Below are 17,834 nucleotides of genomic sequence, written 5' to 3'. Positions count from 1 at the left end.
AAGCATTTTCATCACCCAAAATCAGTCCTGTAATCTTTAGTCCTGACCTCACAATTCCCCATCCCCATCAGGATTAGGAAAATTCTCATCTTTTTGTCTCTACAGGTTTCCTTTTTTTTTTTTTTTTGTAAACGTTTAATATAAATAGTTTACATATAAGCCTTTACTAGAAATAGTTTATGTATAAACATTTTATATCAATTTTACATAAATACAATACTTGGTCTTTTGTGACTGGCTTCTTTTACGTAGCATAATGTTGTCAGGGGTCACCCATGTTGCTGCACGTATCAGTAATTTTTTATTGTCCAATAATATCCCATATTGTGGATACACTGTACTCAGTTGCTGCTTCTTCATCGGTTGTTGGACATTTAGGTTGTTTCCACCTTTTGGCTAGAATACTACTGTGAACATTCATCTCCAGGTTTTATATAGACATATGTTTTCATTTGGGTATATACCTAGGCGTGGAATAAATAGATCATATGGTAACTCTATTTTTAACTTTTGGAGGGACTGCCAGACTGTTATGTAAAGTTGTTGTACCATGTTACATTCGAGTCAGCCGTGAATGAAGCTTCCAGTGTTTCCACGTCTTCACCAGCACTTGTTACTGTCTGTCTTTTTGATTATAGTCATCTCAGTGGATGTGCAATGCTGTCTTATTGTGATTTTGATTTGTATGTCTCTGATCACTAATGACTCATCTTTAGTTATTTATTTATTTGGCTCTTTAACACCACATCCACCGCACATGGAAGTTCCCAGGGTAAGGGTCTAATCGAAGCTTGCGACTGTTGGCCTACGCCACAGCCACAGCAATTCCATATCCGAACGGCATCTGCAACCTACACCACAGTTCACAGCAATGCCAGATCCTTAACACACTGAACGAGGCCAGGGATTGAACCCACATCCTCATGGATACTAGTCGGATATGTTACCACCGAGCCACGACTGGAATCTTGGGAACAGACCGTGGGAACAGGGCTAATGGGAACTCCTAACCCATCTTTATATGTGCTTTATTCTTATTCGTATTTAAAATTATTATTAATTAAAATTTTGTAAAGTACCGAAATCTTTTTGAACCCCAAATATCCATTAAGTAGTTGTGATAACCAGTATTTGAGAAAGTGTTTTTTTTTTTTTTTTTTGTCTTTTTGCTATTTCTTTGGGCCGCTCCCGCGGCATATGGAGGTTCCCAGGCTAGGGGTCTAATCGGAGCTGTAGCCACTGGCCTACGCCAGGGCCGTGCCAGATCTGAGCTGTGTCTTTGACCTACACCACAGCTCACAGCAACGCCGGATCCTTAACCCACTGAGCAAGGGCAGGGCCCGAACCCGCAACCTCATGGTTCCTAGTCGGATTCGTTAACCACTGCGCCACGACGGGAACTCCAGAGAAAGTGTTTTTAAATTTACAGTATTTGAGGAGGCTTCTGTCCATGTACAGTAATCTTTCCTCTCTTAGAAGGGATGATGAGATGTTTTTATTTAAGTGAACCATTTTGCTTTTCTGCAGTTCAGGGCTTTTCTTCAGAAACTGAATTTGAGAAGCACATTAAGCATGACTTTGACTCTGAGAAAGTGTTGGCTGCCATTGTTTTTGACTATGACTTCAAAAACAGCAGTGATCCTCTGCCACTTCAGGTGAGAAAGTTGTATGTAGAGTTTTCTAAATAATTTTCTAGTAGCTGCAGTTCCCATTTCTAGGATTTTAATGAATTTCATATTATTAATCCTATTTTATAAGATAAGGGAGCTAATTTTCCAAGGAGCAAACTACTAGTATACAGTAGAGCAAGAATCTGAATCCAGATCTGAGTAACTTTAATGCTTCTGTTCTTAACTACTGCATTATGCTGATAAGAGAGGAACTGTATTTTTCACACACAGGACCTTCTAGTTTTATAAATGAAAACAAATAAGCCTGAAAGCAGATGCATCTTCCTTAACAGACCGCTAAAGATGAAAAGATCCTTTTTTTTTTTTTTTTTTTGAATGAAACACAGAATTTAAGCCCTTTCATAAGTCTCTAGAGAAAACTTTAGGGCTTAGTCACATTGATTCACATTAAGACATCCGTAGGCATTGAGAAAGAATCTGATTATAGCCTAGTTCATGAGAAGGAAAGAAAAAGAGTGCTTTGAATTAAGTGTCTTCTTAGCAGATCTTATAGGTGTTTTTATCCTGGTGATGATGGAAATACATGGGCAATCTATAACAGCTAGACATGGAACCAAATTCTGTGTTTATAATCCTGACTATGCTTATAATGTCAGTAAAGGCAGGATTAATAAAACCACTCTTAGGATAATCTGCTTTCTCTGTGTCCCATCCTTCCATGGCTATTCTTCTGTGCCAGTTTCCATTAACTAAGTCAAAATTATCCACCTGCTGATACAAATTTGCATTGGCTCAAAGTATCTTTGATGCTATTGCAAGTTTTATTCTCATTGCTGGTTTTTTTTTTTCTTTTTCATTGCTGATTGACAACACTTGTGTCACCAAATATTTGAACTAGATTTATGACATCAGAAATTCCCCCAAATTATGTGCCCAGGAGCTTGGTCTGGTTTTTTTCTCAGCTTTATTGAGCTGAAGTATGTCACTGTGTAAGTTTAGAATGTACAATGCAATGATTTGAAAGGTGCATATATGGTGAAGTGATTACCTCAACAAGGTCAGTTAACATAATCTTCACCTCACAGAATTGCCATCTTTTGTGTGTGGTGAGACTATTTAAGATGAATCAGTTCTGGGCATCTAATGTACAGCATGCTGCTTTGGTCCGTTTTGATGGTTTTTAAAATAGATCTTCTCATCTCTGTTGATGAGTTCAAGTATATCATAGACCTGGTATCTACCAGCTTTCTCACAGCTTAGATGACTTTCTTTTGTTCATCTTCCCGTGCCACAAGGATCCACCTAAACCTCGAATATGATCACATCACTGTCCTGATAAAAAGACTTGAATGACTTCCTGTCGATTCGGGCTCATGTCTGGAGTCCCTTGCAGAAGATATCTGGCTTTCAGTATCCTAGTACTTGGATATCTCTGCTACTCCTCCCCATACTTTGTTTTAGCAGCCCTCACCTGGCAGAAAGTCTGCAGAGGCACGGTGTTACTTTTTGCTTCTGGGCCTTTGGTCACATTTTCTTTGTTGTAGGAATGCCACTGTGAACTGCCATTCACCTTCCACCCCCATCCCTGACTTTTCTGTCTTTCCGTCATAACTTGTGCATATTCTTATAAGTCAAAATTCATATGAGAGCACAGACGCTACTGTAGTATTTCAACAAAAAGGTTTCAAAATAAGGAAATATGTACCTATCACATTCTAGATTTTAGTCACATTTAACCTGTTTAGGAGCAACACTTAACCTGTTCAGGTGAACCATACCCTTGAGCCTTTAGTTTGCAGGTTGTAGTTGCTGCAGATGTGTCTTCACTGTTTTCAGGGGGCAGGTAAGCACCAAGAGGTGCCCCTGTGTTCCTCACTCTGCTTTCATGATGTAACAGCAATTGCTCCCTCTCATTACTAGGTGAGGATCATACATTTGTTTTATTTGAATTCCTTTCTCTTTTTTATGTATATCCATTAGAGATTTTAGGTTTGCTGTCGTGAGGTTGTTTGGATCAGGGCTCAGGAGTTCCTCAGGCTGGAACCTGCTTGCTGTTGGGCACAGCTGGGTCTCAAGGTCTCTGGCTGCAAGGCCCTGGGGTTCCTGGAGCTAGTGCCTATGCACTGGTGTGTGGGACCAGATTCTGGTCCCTCTGGGTGATAAGACCGTGTTTTGAGGCAGCTGTGGGCTCAGAATTTCTTAAGACAGATTCTTCCTGGTGAGCACGGCTTTGATCCTGCCTGGCTATTTGCTTAGGCTGAGGTGTCCCATACGGGTGCCATCGGGCTGGTGGACAGGGACAGGTCCCAGGAGTAATCAACTAGAGGGAGGATTCAGAAATTGCACTTGGCAGCATCAGTATCCACGTAGTAGAATGAATGAGCTCCTATAAGTGGCTGCTACAAGTATCTGTGTCCCCAGGATGAACTTCATTTGCCACCTGACTCTTCAGGAGACTCCAAGATCAGCATGTGGGTTTGACCTAGCCCCCTTTCAATTACTTCTGCCGTGGGTCCTGTAACATGTGAGATTTTGCGTGAACTCTTTTAAATTAAGAGTGGAGTCTAATGTTTCCCATAGCCCTTAGGGTCTCCCAAAATTTAGCGTTGCTGGTGTTTAAAGCCAAATGTTCTTCCTAATGCAGGACCCCTGAGTTGGGGAACCCAGTGTGAGACTCAGACCCATTGCTCCTTGGGGAGAACTTCTGCAGGTACAATTATATTCCCATTTGTGGGTCACCCACCTGTGGGTATGGATCTTGACTGTAGACAACTCCACTCCTCCTACCTGTCTTGTTATAGTTCCTTCTTTAACTTCAGTGATAGAGGATTTTCTTCTGCTAGATTCTAGGTTTTCTTATCAATAGTTGCTCTGTAAATGGATATAATTTTGGTGTACCTGGAGAGGAGGTAAGCCTGTGATCTTCCTAGCCTGCCATCTTGGCCTGAAACCCCAACAGCCATTTTATGAGAAAGAGAAAAACCAATCTCCAAATTAATGTAGAATTTCAAGAGGTCTAAATAGTCAAAACACAATCTTGAAATAAAGACAATTTCTAGATTGTAAACCTGCAGCACTGCTACAGTAATCAAAGCAGTGTGGTACTGGCATAAAAATAAGGATAGATTGTTGGGATAAATTGAGGGTCTGGAAATAAAGTCATATATATTTGGCCAATTGATTTTTGTAAATAGTACTGTTGTAGTCTCCGTAGTGGGAAAAGGCAGTTTCTTCCACAAATGATGATAGGACACCTAGGTTTCTACATGCCTCATACCATACACAAAAATTTAACTCAAGTGAACTAATAATCTAAACAAAAAGTTAAAAACATAAAACTCTTGGAAGAAAACATATGAGTAAATCTTTATGACTTTGATGTGGCAGTGGATTCTTAGGCATGACCTTAAAAAACTTAGATAAATTGGACTTTATAAAATTTAAAAATCATGTGCAGGGAGTTCCCATTGTGGCTCAGTGGGTTAAGAACCCAACTAGTATCCATGAGGTTGTGGGTTCAATCCCTGGCCTTGCTCAGTGGGTTAAAGGATCTGGCATTGTCATGAGCTGTGGTGTAGGTCACAGACAGGGCTTGGATCTGGCATTACCATAGCTGTGGCAGAGGCCGGCAGCTGCTGCTCTCATTTGACCCCTAGCCTGGGAACTTCCATATGCCACAGGTGTGGCCCTGAAAAGAAAAAAGAAAAAAAAAAACTATATGCAAACTATAAGAACACTATCAGGAGACTTCTATGACAACCCACAGAATGGGGGAAAATATTTGCAACTCATATATCAGCAGAGGGTTTAACATATGGAATATACAAAGAAGTATGAAGTTAAGTTGTTATAACCATAAGATATTTTATGTAATCTCCATGGTAATTAAAGTATGTTCTTTTTTTGTTTTGTTTTGTTTTTTTGGTTTTGGGTTTTTTTTTTTTTTGGTTTTTGTTTTGTTTTGTTTTTGCTATTTCTTTGGGCCACTTCTGCGGCATATGGAGGTTCCCAGGCTAGGGGTCGAATCAGAGCTGTAGCCACCGGCCTACGCCAGAGCCACAGCAACGCGGGATCCGAGCCGCGTCTGCAACCTACACCACAGCTCATGGCAACGCCGGATCGTTAACCCACTGAGCAAGGCAGGACCGAACCCTAAACCTCATGGTTCCTAGTCGGATTCATTAACCACTGCGCCATGACGGGAACTCCTAAAGTATGTTCTTATTGCCATTTTGTTATTTGAATTGTTTTGTTGGTCTCTTTCCTTCTCTTCCTCTTGTGTTCTCTTGTAATTTGATGAGTATCTTTAGTGTTATGTTTGGATTGCTTTTTTTTTTTTTTTTTTTTTTTTTTGTCTTTTTGTCTTTTGTTGTTGTTGTTGTTGTTGCTATTTCTTGGGCCGCTCCCGCGGCATATGGAGGTTCCCAGGCTAGGGGTTGAATGGGAGCTGTAGCCACCAGCCTACGCCAGAGCCACAGCAACGCGGGATCCGAGCCGCGTCTGCAACCTACACCACAGCTCACAGGCAACGCCGGATCGTTAACCCACTGAGCAAGGGCAGGGACCGAACCCACAACCTCATGGTTCCTAGTCGGATTCGTTAACCACTGCGCCACGACGGGAACTCCTGGATTGCTTTCTATTTTTTGTGTATCTTTTGTAGATTTTTGGTTTGCAGTTACCATGAGGTTTTATATAGTAGTCTCCCTCTCTCTCTCAATGTGTGTGTACATATAGACACACACACACACACACAACACACACATATACATACACACCACATGCACAAGATTGTTATAAGTTGCTTTTTAGGGCCGCACCCGTGTCATATAGAGGTTCCCAGGCTAGGGTTCTAATCAGAGCTATAGCTGCTGGCCTAGGCCACAGCCACAGCAGTGCAGGATCTGAGCCACACCTGCGACCTACACCACAGCTCATGGCAATGCCAGATCCTTAACCCACTGAATAAGGCCAGGGATCGAACCCTCAACCTCATGGTTCCTAGTCAGATTCGTTTCCACTGTGCCACAAGGGGAATTCTGATTGCTGGTTTTGATATATTTTTTGTGTGGATGATTTCCTCCATTTTTACTGTATTTGCCTTTCCTGGTGAGCCTTCTCATTTGCAATTTTCTTGTTTCTTTCTTTTCTTGTTTCTTGTTTCTTTTCCACTTAGAGTTCCTTCAGCATATATTTTTTAAAAATATAGTTTGGTGGTGCTGAATTCTCTTAGCTTTTGCTTATCTATAAAGCTTTTGATTTCTCCATCAAATCTGACAGAGCCTTGCCGGGTAGAGTATTTTTGGCTCTTGGTTTTTTCCTTTTATCACTTTAAGTATATCACGCCACTCCATTCTGGCCTGCAGTGTTTCTACTGAAAAATTAGCTCCTACCCTTATTGGGGCTCCTTTGTATTTTATTTGTTCTTTTTCCCTTGCTTCTTTCAATATTTCCTCTTTGTCTTTAATTTTGGTCACTTTGATGAATACGTGCCTTGGGTTGTTTCTCCTTGTGTTGATTCTATATGGGACTTGTGCTTCCTGGACTTTAGGGAGTGATTCCTTTCTCATGAGAGGGAAGTTTTCAGCTGTTATCTTTTCAGATATTCTCTCTGTCTGGCCCTTTCTTTCTCTCTTCTGGCACCTCTATAATGGAATGTTGGAGCATTTAGTGCTGTCCCAGAGGTCTCTTAGACTCATTTCTTTTCAATTTTTTCTTTATTCTGTTCCATGTCAGTGATTTTTACCAGTCTGTCTTCCATCTCACTTATTTGTTCCACTGCCTCATGGATTCCTCTATTGATTTCTTATAGCATAGTATTTTTCTTTCTTTTTTTCCTTTTTAAGGCTGGACTAACAGCATATGGACGTTCCTGGGCCAGGGGTATAATTGGAGCTGCAGTATGGCCTGTGCATCAGCCACAGCAACACCAGGTCTGAGCTCCATCTGGGAACCATGCCACACTTGAAGCAACACTGAATTCTTAACCCACTGAGCAAGGTCAGGGATTGAACCTGCATCTTCACAGAGACAATGTCGGGTTCTTAATCCCCTGAGACTCAATGGTTACTCCCTTCTAGTGTATTTTGCATTTTGGTTATTCCATTGTTCACCTCTGCTTGATTGTTCTTTAAATTTTCTATTTCTTTGTTAAACATTTCTCATACTTTCTCAGTCTTTGCTTCAGGTTCTTTTTCCCAGATGTCTGATTGTCCTTACTAGCATTACTCTAAGGTCTTTTACAGGTAGTCTGCTTATCTCCAGTTCACTTAGCTGTTTTTCTGGGTTTTTGTCTTCTTCCTTCATCTGGAGCGTATTTATCTGCCTTTTCACATTATCCAGCCTTTTGTGTTTGTGGTGTCCTTTCTGCAGGCTGTAGGGTTTTAGCCTCTCTTGACTCTGGTTTCTGCCCTTTGGTGGATGAATTTGATCAGGGACTTGTGGCTGCCTTCCTGATTGGAGGGACTGTTGTCTGTTCACGGTGGATGGAGCTGGTTTTTGTCCCTCTGGATGTCAGGGCTGTGTTGCTGAATGTAATTAGAGATGGCTGTGTGTTAGGACTTTAGACGGGCTGTCTGCTGATGGTGGTGCTGTGTTCCCACATATTTGTTTTTTGGCCTGGGGCTTCTCAACACTGGTGTGTGAGGCCAGGTTTTCCCAAAGTGGTGGCCTCCAGGGTAGTCATGCCAGTGATTATTTCCTGGGACCACCACTTCCTGTGTCCTGCCCCACATTGAGCCACAGCTGACCCCTGCTTTCCCAGGAGACCCTCCAAGAATTGAAGGTAGGATTAGCCCATGTTCTTATGTGGTCCCTGCTTGCCCTGGGATCCAGCGCACATGGTAACTTGTGTGTTCCCTACTAGAGTGGAGTCTCTGTTTCCCCCAGACCTGTGGAGCTCTTGCACTCAATCCCTGCTGGCCTTCAACACCAGACCCCCAAGCTGGGGAACCTGACATGAGGTTCAGAACTCTCACTTCTGTGGGAGAACCTCTGTGCTATAATTATTTTCCAGTCTGTGGGTTGCCCCGCCCAGCTGGTATGGGATTGCTTATGTCCCCAAAGCACCCCTCCTTCCATCTCATTGTGGCTTTTTTTTTTTTTCTTTTTAGGGCCACACAGGCGAGGGGTCAAATCGGTGCTATACCTGGTGGCCTACACCTACTCCACAGCCACAGCAATATAAGGTCTGAGCCACATCTGTGACCTACACCACAGCTCATGGAAATGCTGGATCCTTAACCCACTGAGCAAGGTCAGGGATCAGACCTGCATCCTTATGGATGTTAGTCAGATTCGTTTCTGCTGAGCCATGATGGGAACTCCTAATTGTGCCTCTTCTTTGTCTTTGGGTATAGTATATCTTTTTTGGTAGCCTCCGGTCTATTTTATTGTTGGTTATTTAGCAGTTTTTGTGATTTTTGGTGTTTTCTCGAGAGGAGGTGCACTTGAGTCCTTCTACTCTGCCACCCTGTTTGCGAGCCATCTGTGATGGTGAACTTAATAATTGGGCTCCATCAACCAGCTATTACCCCATTTCTCTCCCTCTCAGGATTCCTGTTCCTTGACACACAACAATGTCAGAATTAGGCCAGTTAATAACCTTATAGTGTTCTTTCAAGTGAAGAAAGATGTACACATTTCTCACTTTGAATCAAAACCTAGAAATTATTAATTTAGTGAGTGTGTCATGTTGAAAGCCAAGATAAGCCAAAACTAGGCCTCTTAACACCAAACAGTTAACCAAGTCATGGATGCATCGGAAAAGTCTTTGAAGGAAATTGGAAGTGCTACTCCAGTGAACTCACAAATCAGCTTATTGCTGATGTGAAGAATGTTTGAGGAATTCCTTTCGTGGCTCAATGGTAACCAAATCCAACTAGGAACCATGAGGTTGCGGGTTTGATCCCTGGCCTCGCACAGTGGGTTAAGGATCCGGCGTTGCCGTGAGCTGTGTTGTAGGTCACAGACGCGGCTTGGATCCCGCGTTGCTGTGGCTCTGGTGTAGGCTGGTGGCTACAGCTCTGATTCAACCCCTAGCCTGAGAACCTCCATATGCTGCGGGTGCAGCCCTAGAAAAGACAAAAGGACAAAAAAAAAAAAAAGAATGTTTGAATGGTCTGGATAGGTCAACTCAGCCACAACATTCCTCTAAGCCAAAGCCTAATCTGGAGCAAAGCCCTAAATCTCTCCAACCCTGTGAAAGCTGAGAGAGGTAAGGAAGCTACAAAAGCAAAGGTTGAGACTAACAGAGGTTAGTTAATGAGGTTTAAGGAAAGAAACTATCTCTATAACATAAAAGCACAAGATGAAGCTGCAAGTACTGATGTAGAAGCTGCAGAAAGTTGCCCAGAAGATCTAGCTGTGATCATTAATGCGGGTATGCTACACTTAACAGATTTTTCCATGTAGATGAAAATCCTTTATTGGAAAGAAATGCCATGTAGGACTTTCATAGCTAGAGAGGAGAAATCAGTGCCTGGCTTCAAAGCTTCAAAGGACAGGCTGACTCTTGATAGGGGCTAATGTACATGGTGACTTTAAGTTGAAGCCAGGGCCTATTTAGCATTCCACAAATCCTAGAGCCCTTAAGAAGTATGAGAAATCTACTGCCCTTGCATTCTATAAATGGAACAACAAAGTCCAGATGACACCGGATCTGTGTAGTGTGCCTAACTGAATATTTAAGCCCGTTGTTGAGACCTCCTGCTCAGAAAAAATAGACCAATTCTCTGTGTGCTCTCCCACATGCTGTACTATGTTTCTAACGATAAACTCTATACCTGTTTTTAAAGGAAAAATAAAACAAAAATAATAAAAAAAACCAAGCAGCTAAATTTCAAATATTTAGACAGTTTTCCAAAGGATATATGCAAATGACCATAAAGGTGCAAAAAAGTTTGCAGTGAGATGTTACTACTTGCCCAGCAGAAAGGCTAAAATTACAGTCTGACAGTATCAAATATTGGTCAGGATGTGAAGGTACTGTTGGTGGGAACGTAAAATGTGGTGGTGGGGTTAGAAAAATGTCTGCCAATTTGTTTGTTCAAATAAAACTAAACACACACCTACCCTATGGTCCATCAGTTGCACCTTAACAAATTTACCTTTAAGAAGAAAAACATTTTCACCAAAAAGTGCTTTGCAGAAAATAGCAGCTTTACTCATAGTATCGAAAAATTGGAAATGGTCAGCTAACCATCAGTGAGAGAATTAGTGAGTTCCGTTGTATTCATACCATGGAATATCGCTCAGTGACAAAAAGTAATTAACTACTAAAAATAAAAATTGTGAATTTCAGAAGCATCCTGATGTTTAATAAAAGAAACCTTATGCAAATAGGTACCATATGACTTGATTCCATTTATATAAAATTTTACAACAGGCAAAATTAATCTGTGGTGAAATCAGAAAAATTGTATCTCTGATTTTGATCAGGATCAACTGGGAACGTGCAGGAGAGAACTTTCTGGAATGAGGGTAATGGTTATCTTGACAGTAGTTTGGGTTACAATAGCTATGCATTTTTCAAAACTAATGTACAGTGAAGGAAATGGACAGTTGAGATTTGTGCATTTTATTGATGTGTTACCTCAAATAAGAAGTATAAATAAATGTGGAATTCTAGTAAATTCTGAACTCCTCAAATAAGTATAAATAAATATGGAATTCTAGTAAATTCTGAACTCCTCAAATAAGTATAAATAAATATGGAATTCTAGTAAATTCTGAACTATCTGGTAGATGTGTACTGAAGTCTCTAACTTACTTTGCAGTATATCCAAAAATTAAATATATTGTTAGATAAATATAAAGTATATGATATTAAATGTATGCAAATGTATATAGATATATGCATTCAAACTTAAATGTATGCATAGTATAAATTATATATGCATACCTCATTTTGCCTTTTTTATGTACAGAACACACTGGTCATTCATTAAGTTTATTTCTTTTTGAACCATAAATCCATTCCTCTCTACTCTGCTTTTTGATGCTGTAGCACATTTCTGCTTTTTTCAGCCAGCTCTATGTTGGATTCTGCTTATAAAGGGCTCTAGATGCAGACTAGAGGCAAGACTGAGGAAAGGGGAGGGAACGTAGACTTTTCTGTTAGCTTCCTATCTGCTTATGGTTGCTGTGAATGACATCTGAGCACCACCTCTTTTTTTAGCAGTGGCAGTTTCTTCCTATGGCAGCCAAATACAGTTTGCTCCTTGCCTAATACTTTTCAAAATCAGACTCAGCACAGCCTCTAAAAGATAACCAGCCCTAGGCACCTGGGGCTCCCTTTCAGAAGTCTGGGTCTTCGTTCCAAAATTCCTTCTTTCAAGCTCTGAGACAGAGTACTAGCCGACTTGTGCCCATTCCTCAGAGGTTTGATTTTTCAGCCCACAGAATCTCTCATCTAAGCCTATAATGTTTAATAATTCCAAACTCTTTTGTTCCCTCAGTCGTATGACCAGTGGCTGCTTCCTTCTCTCAGTAGCTGATACCTTAGAGTTGTCTTATCCTTTGAGTTACCTAGTATGCTTTCTATTTTTTGATGATACCTTGAGCAGATATAAAACTCTGTATTGTGTAGAGGTACCATAATTTATACAGTCCCTTATGTATGAACAGTTAGATTAATTCCAGTACACTCTACTTCCACCCCAAGTAATGTTACAACAAACTTGTGCATTTTTTCACACTGTTTATATGTATTCCAGGTCTGTTCCTGAAAAGTAGGGCTGCTGAATCAAACAAATGCACAAGCAGTTTTGTAAAACATTGCCAGATTCTCCATTATAGTTGTGCCATTTTTCATCCCACAAACACTATATTAAAGTGTGTTTGTCTACTGACTTGCAGAATATGTTGTTAAATTTTTGAATTTTCCAGTGTGAAAGTTTAAAAAGATATTTCTGTAGCTCTAATTTGCATGTATTTCATTGTGTGACAACGAGAAGCTTTGTATATCTTTGTGGGACATACGTATATCTTGTTTTTATGAACCGTATACATTTTGAGAGAACCTCAAATGTAGATGCTATTGGACATATGTTGTTGTGCTTGGACTCACTGTCATTTCCAGACATTCAGAATCACTTTGACATCAGATGAGTCTCATCTTTCAAGTCACCTGGTTTCCCACCTGGACTTAGTTTCCTTTATTTCTAATATTTGCTTTTCATTTTTTTTTTTCCATTTTAAACATAGTTTGTTTCCTATTGCTACTTCTAGGTAAAATATCGTCTGCGTTTTTCTGGGATAGAGAGGACTGTCCTTTGGCCAGACAGGCAAGGCTGGAAAACATCCTTACTTTTTCCTAATTTTCCCTCTGGAGGACCCCGGAACCCAAGTTATCAGGATGGAGGAAGTCCTGGTGAGCAGATCCTTATGCATACTACTGTGTTATTGCAGTTGCATACTAATATGTGTGTGTGCATATAATACACATATAAATGTATATACATGTGTATATATGTATACATGTGGATACATACCTATATAGAAAATCAGTTTATTTTTAACTTGTGTTAATTTTTTTTAATTGTTATTTCCAATGCAATTTTTTTTTCTCTGTACAGCATGGTAACCCAGTTACACATACATGTACACATTCTCACATTATCATGCTCCATCATAAGTGAATAGACATAGTTCCCAGTGCTTTGTGTTAATTTTTAAATTAAATTTATATTATACCCAAACTACTTTTTAATCACATATATTTGGTAAACCGAACATCTCTGTGTGTATAGATGGATAGCATGCTTTCCATTCTTATATCAATATATTTATCTTTATGTAGTTGTGATTTAGTGTTCTGCTTTCCAAACACATACATTTTAATTTGTTGGCATTGTTTGCCTTTGTGTATCTATAATTCTATTGATTTGATCTAAAAGTTTTTAAATTGTGATGGTAATTTTTAACCGAAATTTTTATTTTGCATATTGTCTTGAAAAGTCCTTCATGTGGAATTTGGGTTTACCAACGATCTTGAGATTTCTATCTTTAGCAGATATTCAGTAGGAGAAAAAAAAATCTATGCGCATTCTAGCATTAGCAACAAAAAATGGAAATAGCATAACCAGTAAGACATAGATGAACCTATTACACGATGACTAAAAATAGTCTTTACGAAGTCTGTTGAAAAAGAATTTACACTGAATCTACAGGTACCTATATGAAATGGCTAGATGGAGGTGGGTGAGCATTATTAGTCCACACAGTGGAAGTGAGGCTATATGCAAGAGAGGATGCCGCATTCAGGAAACTACATGGCCTTTTGTTTGTCTGCCTTTTATTATAGCTCACGTAGAGGTTTATGCAAGAGGCTAGTAGAGGTGAAACTAGGAGGCCAACAGGTCGTTAAATGCCTAGCACGTAAAGTGGAAGAGTATGAAATTTCTCCTGTGAGCTCTTTATGAGAGACAGACACATGGGAATATTTAGCATGAATAAAAGAAATAATATGGTAGTAGATACATATCTCCAGGTGGTGACACTCATAGTTTATTTTTGGTGTCTGTTTATATCGAACACAAAATTTTTGTTTTATACTATTGCTGAACAAAGAAGACTGTGGCCTGTATTTCACAAGTTATGTAATTGATCAGGATATTTCAGAGAATGCATTTTTTGCTTTAGATGTCTGCATTTTATTTTGTCATTTCACATCTTGATTTGGGGTGGCATGTTTCTTGAGTATACCCTTAGGTGTCCTTAATACCATACTGTTGTGGGGAAATGTTATAAAGAGTAGGGAGGATGAAGGATTGCATGCTTAGTAACATTCAAATTAAGGAGGAGTGAACAAATAAAATAAGGGTACAAGGATTAAGCAGTATTGACAGGGAAGTGAGTAGAAAAGTATCTACTACATGAATCAAAGTAGGAATAAGCAACTATACTTGATGCTTCAGTTTTATCACCACAAAAGAAGCTTTTTCATATTTTAAAAATTAAAAACAGTAATCCCATCCCAGAAAAGAGCTTTATAAAAACACTGTAAAAACTATAAAGCCTTGATGAAGGAAATTAAAGATGATACAGAGAAAAGAAAAGATGTCCCATGCTCTCAGATGAGAAGAATCAATACTGTTAGGATGGCCATACTCTCCAAAGATTAAATATGTAGCTTTTAATATGTACATATTTAATACAATCTCTATCAAAAGTCCCATGACATTTTTCACAGAAGTAGGACAAATAATCCTAAAATTTATATAGAACCGCAAAAGACCTCAAATTGCTAAAACAGTCTTGAGAAAAAAGAGTAAAGCTGGAAGTATCATGCGCTCGGTGTCAGACTATGCGACAAAGATAAAGTAATCAGAATAGAATTGAACTGGTACAAAAACAGACAGATCAGTGGGACAGAGTAGGGAGCCTAGAAATAAACTCATGCAGCTATGGTCAGTTTATGTAGGCGAGAATATACATTGGAGAAAAGACATCCTCTTCAGTGAGTGGTGCTGAGAAAACAAACAGCTTCTTGTAAAAAAGAAATGAGATTGGAACATTTCCTCACAGCATGTACAGAAATAAACTCAAAACAGATTAAAGACCTAAATGTAAGACCTGAAACCGTAAAACTCCTAGAAGAGAACATACACAGGACACTCTTTCTCGTAAAGTGTAGCAAATGTTTTTGGATCTGTCTCCTAAGGCAAAATAAATAAAGCAAAAATAAACAGATGGGACCTAATGAAGCTTAAAAGCTTTTGAACTGCAAAGGAAAACATCAAAATGCATGGACAACATAGGGAAAGGAAAAAAAAAAGTTTGCAAATGATGTGACATACAAAGGGTTAATATCCAAAATATACAAAGATATCATATAACTTAGTATCAAAAAACTCCCAACCAAATCAAAAAAAATGGGTAGAAGATCTGAATAGACATGTTTTTCAAAGAAGAACAGATGGCCAACACGCACATGAAAAGATTGTTCAACCTCACTAATTATTGGGTAAATGTAAATCAAAACAACAATGAGCTATCACCTCATATCTCTCAGAAAGACTATGATCAAAAGTCTACAAGTAACAAATTCAGACAAGAATGTGGATAAAATAGAACCCCGTACACTTTTGGTGGGAATGTAAATTAATGCAGCCACAGTATTATTCCTCAAAAAGCTAAAAATAGAATTATCATAGGATCCAACCGTCCCACTCCTGGGTATATCTGAAAAAAATGAAAACTATAATAGAGAAATACATGTGCACTGCAGTGTTCCTAGCAGCACTGTTTATGAGAGCCAAAATATGGAAGCAACCCAAGTGTCCATCAGTAGACGATGGATAAGAAAGATGTCATATCAACATCATGAATATTTTCTCAGGTCAGTCTCCCAAAGCAATAGAAATTAGAGCAAAAATAAACCCATGGGACCTCATCAAACTGAAAAGCTTTTGCACAGCAAAGGAAACCAAAAAGAAAACAAAAAGACAACTTTCAGAATGGGAGAAAATAGTGTCAAATGATGCAACCGACAAGGGCTTAATCTCTAGAATATACAAGCAACTTATACAACTCAACAGCAAAAAAACCAATCAATCAATGGAAAAATGGGCAAAAGACCTGAATAGACTGTTCTCCAAAGAAGATATACAGATGGCCAACAAACACATGAAAAAATGCTCCACATCGCTGATTATAAGAGAAATGCAAATCAAAACTACCATGAGATCCCACCTCACACCAGTCAGAATGGCCATCATTAATAAATCCACAAATAACAAGTGCTGGAGGGGCTGTGGAGAAAAGGGAACCCTCCTGCACTGCTGGTGGGAATGTAAACTGGTACAGCCACTATGGAGAACAGTTTGGAGATACCTTAGAAATCTATACATAGAACTTCCATATGACCCTGCAATCCCACTCTTGGGCATCTATCCGGACAAAACTCTACTTAAAAGAGACACATGCACCTGCATGTTCATTGCAGCCCTATTCACAATAGCCAGGACATGGAAACAACCAAATGTCCATCGACAGATGATTGGATTCGGAAGAAGTGGTATATATACACAATGGAATACTACTCAGCCATAAAAAAGGATGACATAATGCCATTTGCAGCAACATGGATGGAACTAGAGAATCTCATCCTGAGTGAAATGAGCCAGAAAAAGACAAATACCATATGATATCACTTATAACTGGAATCTAATATCCAGCACAAATGAACATCTCCTCAGAAAAGAAAATCATGGACTTGGAGAAGAGACTTGTGGTTGCCTGATGGGAGGGGGAGGGAGTGGGAGGGATCGGGAGCTTGGGGTTATCAGACACAACTTAGAATAGATTTATAAGGAGATCCTGCTGAATAGCATTGAGAACTATGTCTAGATACTCATGTCGCAACAGAAGAAAGGGTGGGGAAAAAAACTGTAACTGCAATGTATACATCTAAGGATGACCTGACCCCCTTGCTGTACAGTGGGAAAATAATAATAATAAAAAAAAAGAAATGTGTTAACATGGGGAAAGGTAGATGGAAAGTGAAAAAAAAAAAGAAAGATGTCATAAATACACACACACACTCACACATAAACATAATGAAATATTACTCAACCGTAAAAAGTGCTATTCTACCATTAGCAGCATGGATGAACTTAGAGTATATCATGCTTCGTGAAATAAGTCAGGGGGAGAAAGATAAATACTGTGTGGTATCATTTATATGTGGAATGTAAAAAATAAATGAATATATATGCCAAAACAAAAACTGACTGATGAAGAAAACTAGTGGTTACCAAAGGGGAGAGGGCACTAAGATAGGGGTATGGAATTAAGACATACAAACTACTATATATATACCATATAAGCAACAAGGATATATCGTACAAGTGAGGAGTTCTAGCCATTATTTTATAATAAATTATAATGGAGTAAAAATCTCTAAAAATACCGGAGTGCAATCACTAAAATCACTATATTGTACACCTGAAAGTAATATAATACTGTAAATCAACTATACTTCAATAGAAAAAGAAGGTTAGAAACAGCAGTTCCTCCATAAAAGAGTTTCAAATAAGTAACACAAACTTTATTTACGTATGTATTTTAAACTTGCAGTTGTTGATGAGTCTATGTATATTCTAGATATATTGTTGGTTCCAAATGTTAAGATTGTATGTTCCAATTTTTTATTTTATTATACTGCCCTTTATTGAATAGAAATCATTACTCTGATATATA

At 39.1% G+C, this 17,834-nt stretch overlaps 1 protein-coding gene across 5 annotated transcripts in view; it reads left to right on the top strand.

Moving 5' to 3' along the window:
• The window catches only part of LOC100524794 (ATP-binding cassette sub-family A member 3-like), a 226,959-nt gene that overhangs the window by 11,871 nt on the left and 197,254 nt on the right, over window positions 1-17,834 (top strand). For all 5 annotated transcript variants that reach the window (XM_021086498.1, XM_021086495.1, XM_021086496.1 and 2 more), the window contains 2 exons: window positions 1,528-1,655; window positions 12,861-13,002. In XM_021086498.1, the coding sequence (XP_020942157.1) occupies window positions 1,528-1,655; window positions 12,861-13,002 (270 nt within the window). The remainder of the gene's footprint in view (window positions 1-1,527; window positions 1,656-12,860; window positions 13,003-17,834) is intronic.

This window comes from Sus scrofa, chromosome 3 (genome assembly GCF_000003025.6).
Source record: "Sus scrofa isolate TJ Tabasco breed Duroc chromosome 3, Sscrofa11.1, whole genome shotgun sequence".
Classification (NCBI taxonomy): Eukaryota; Metazoa; Chordata; class Mammalia; order Artiodactyla; family Suidae; genus Sus; species Sus scrofa.
Note: the sequence above shows the minus strand (reverse complement) of the source record. Positions and strands in the feature narration are given on the sequence as shown.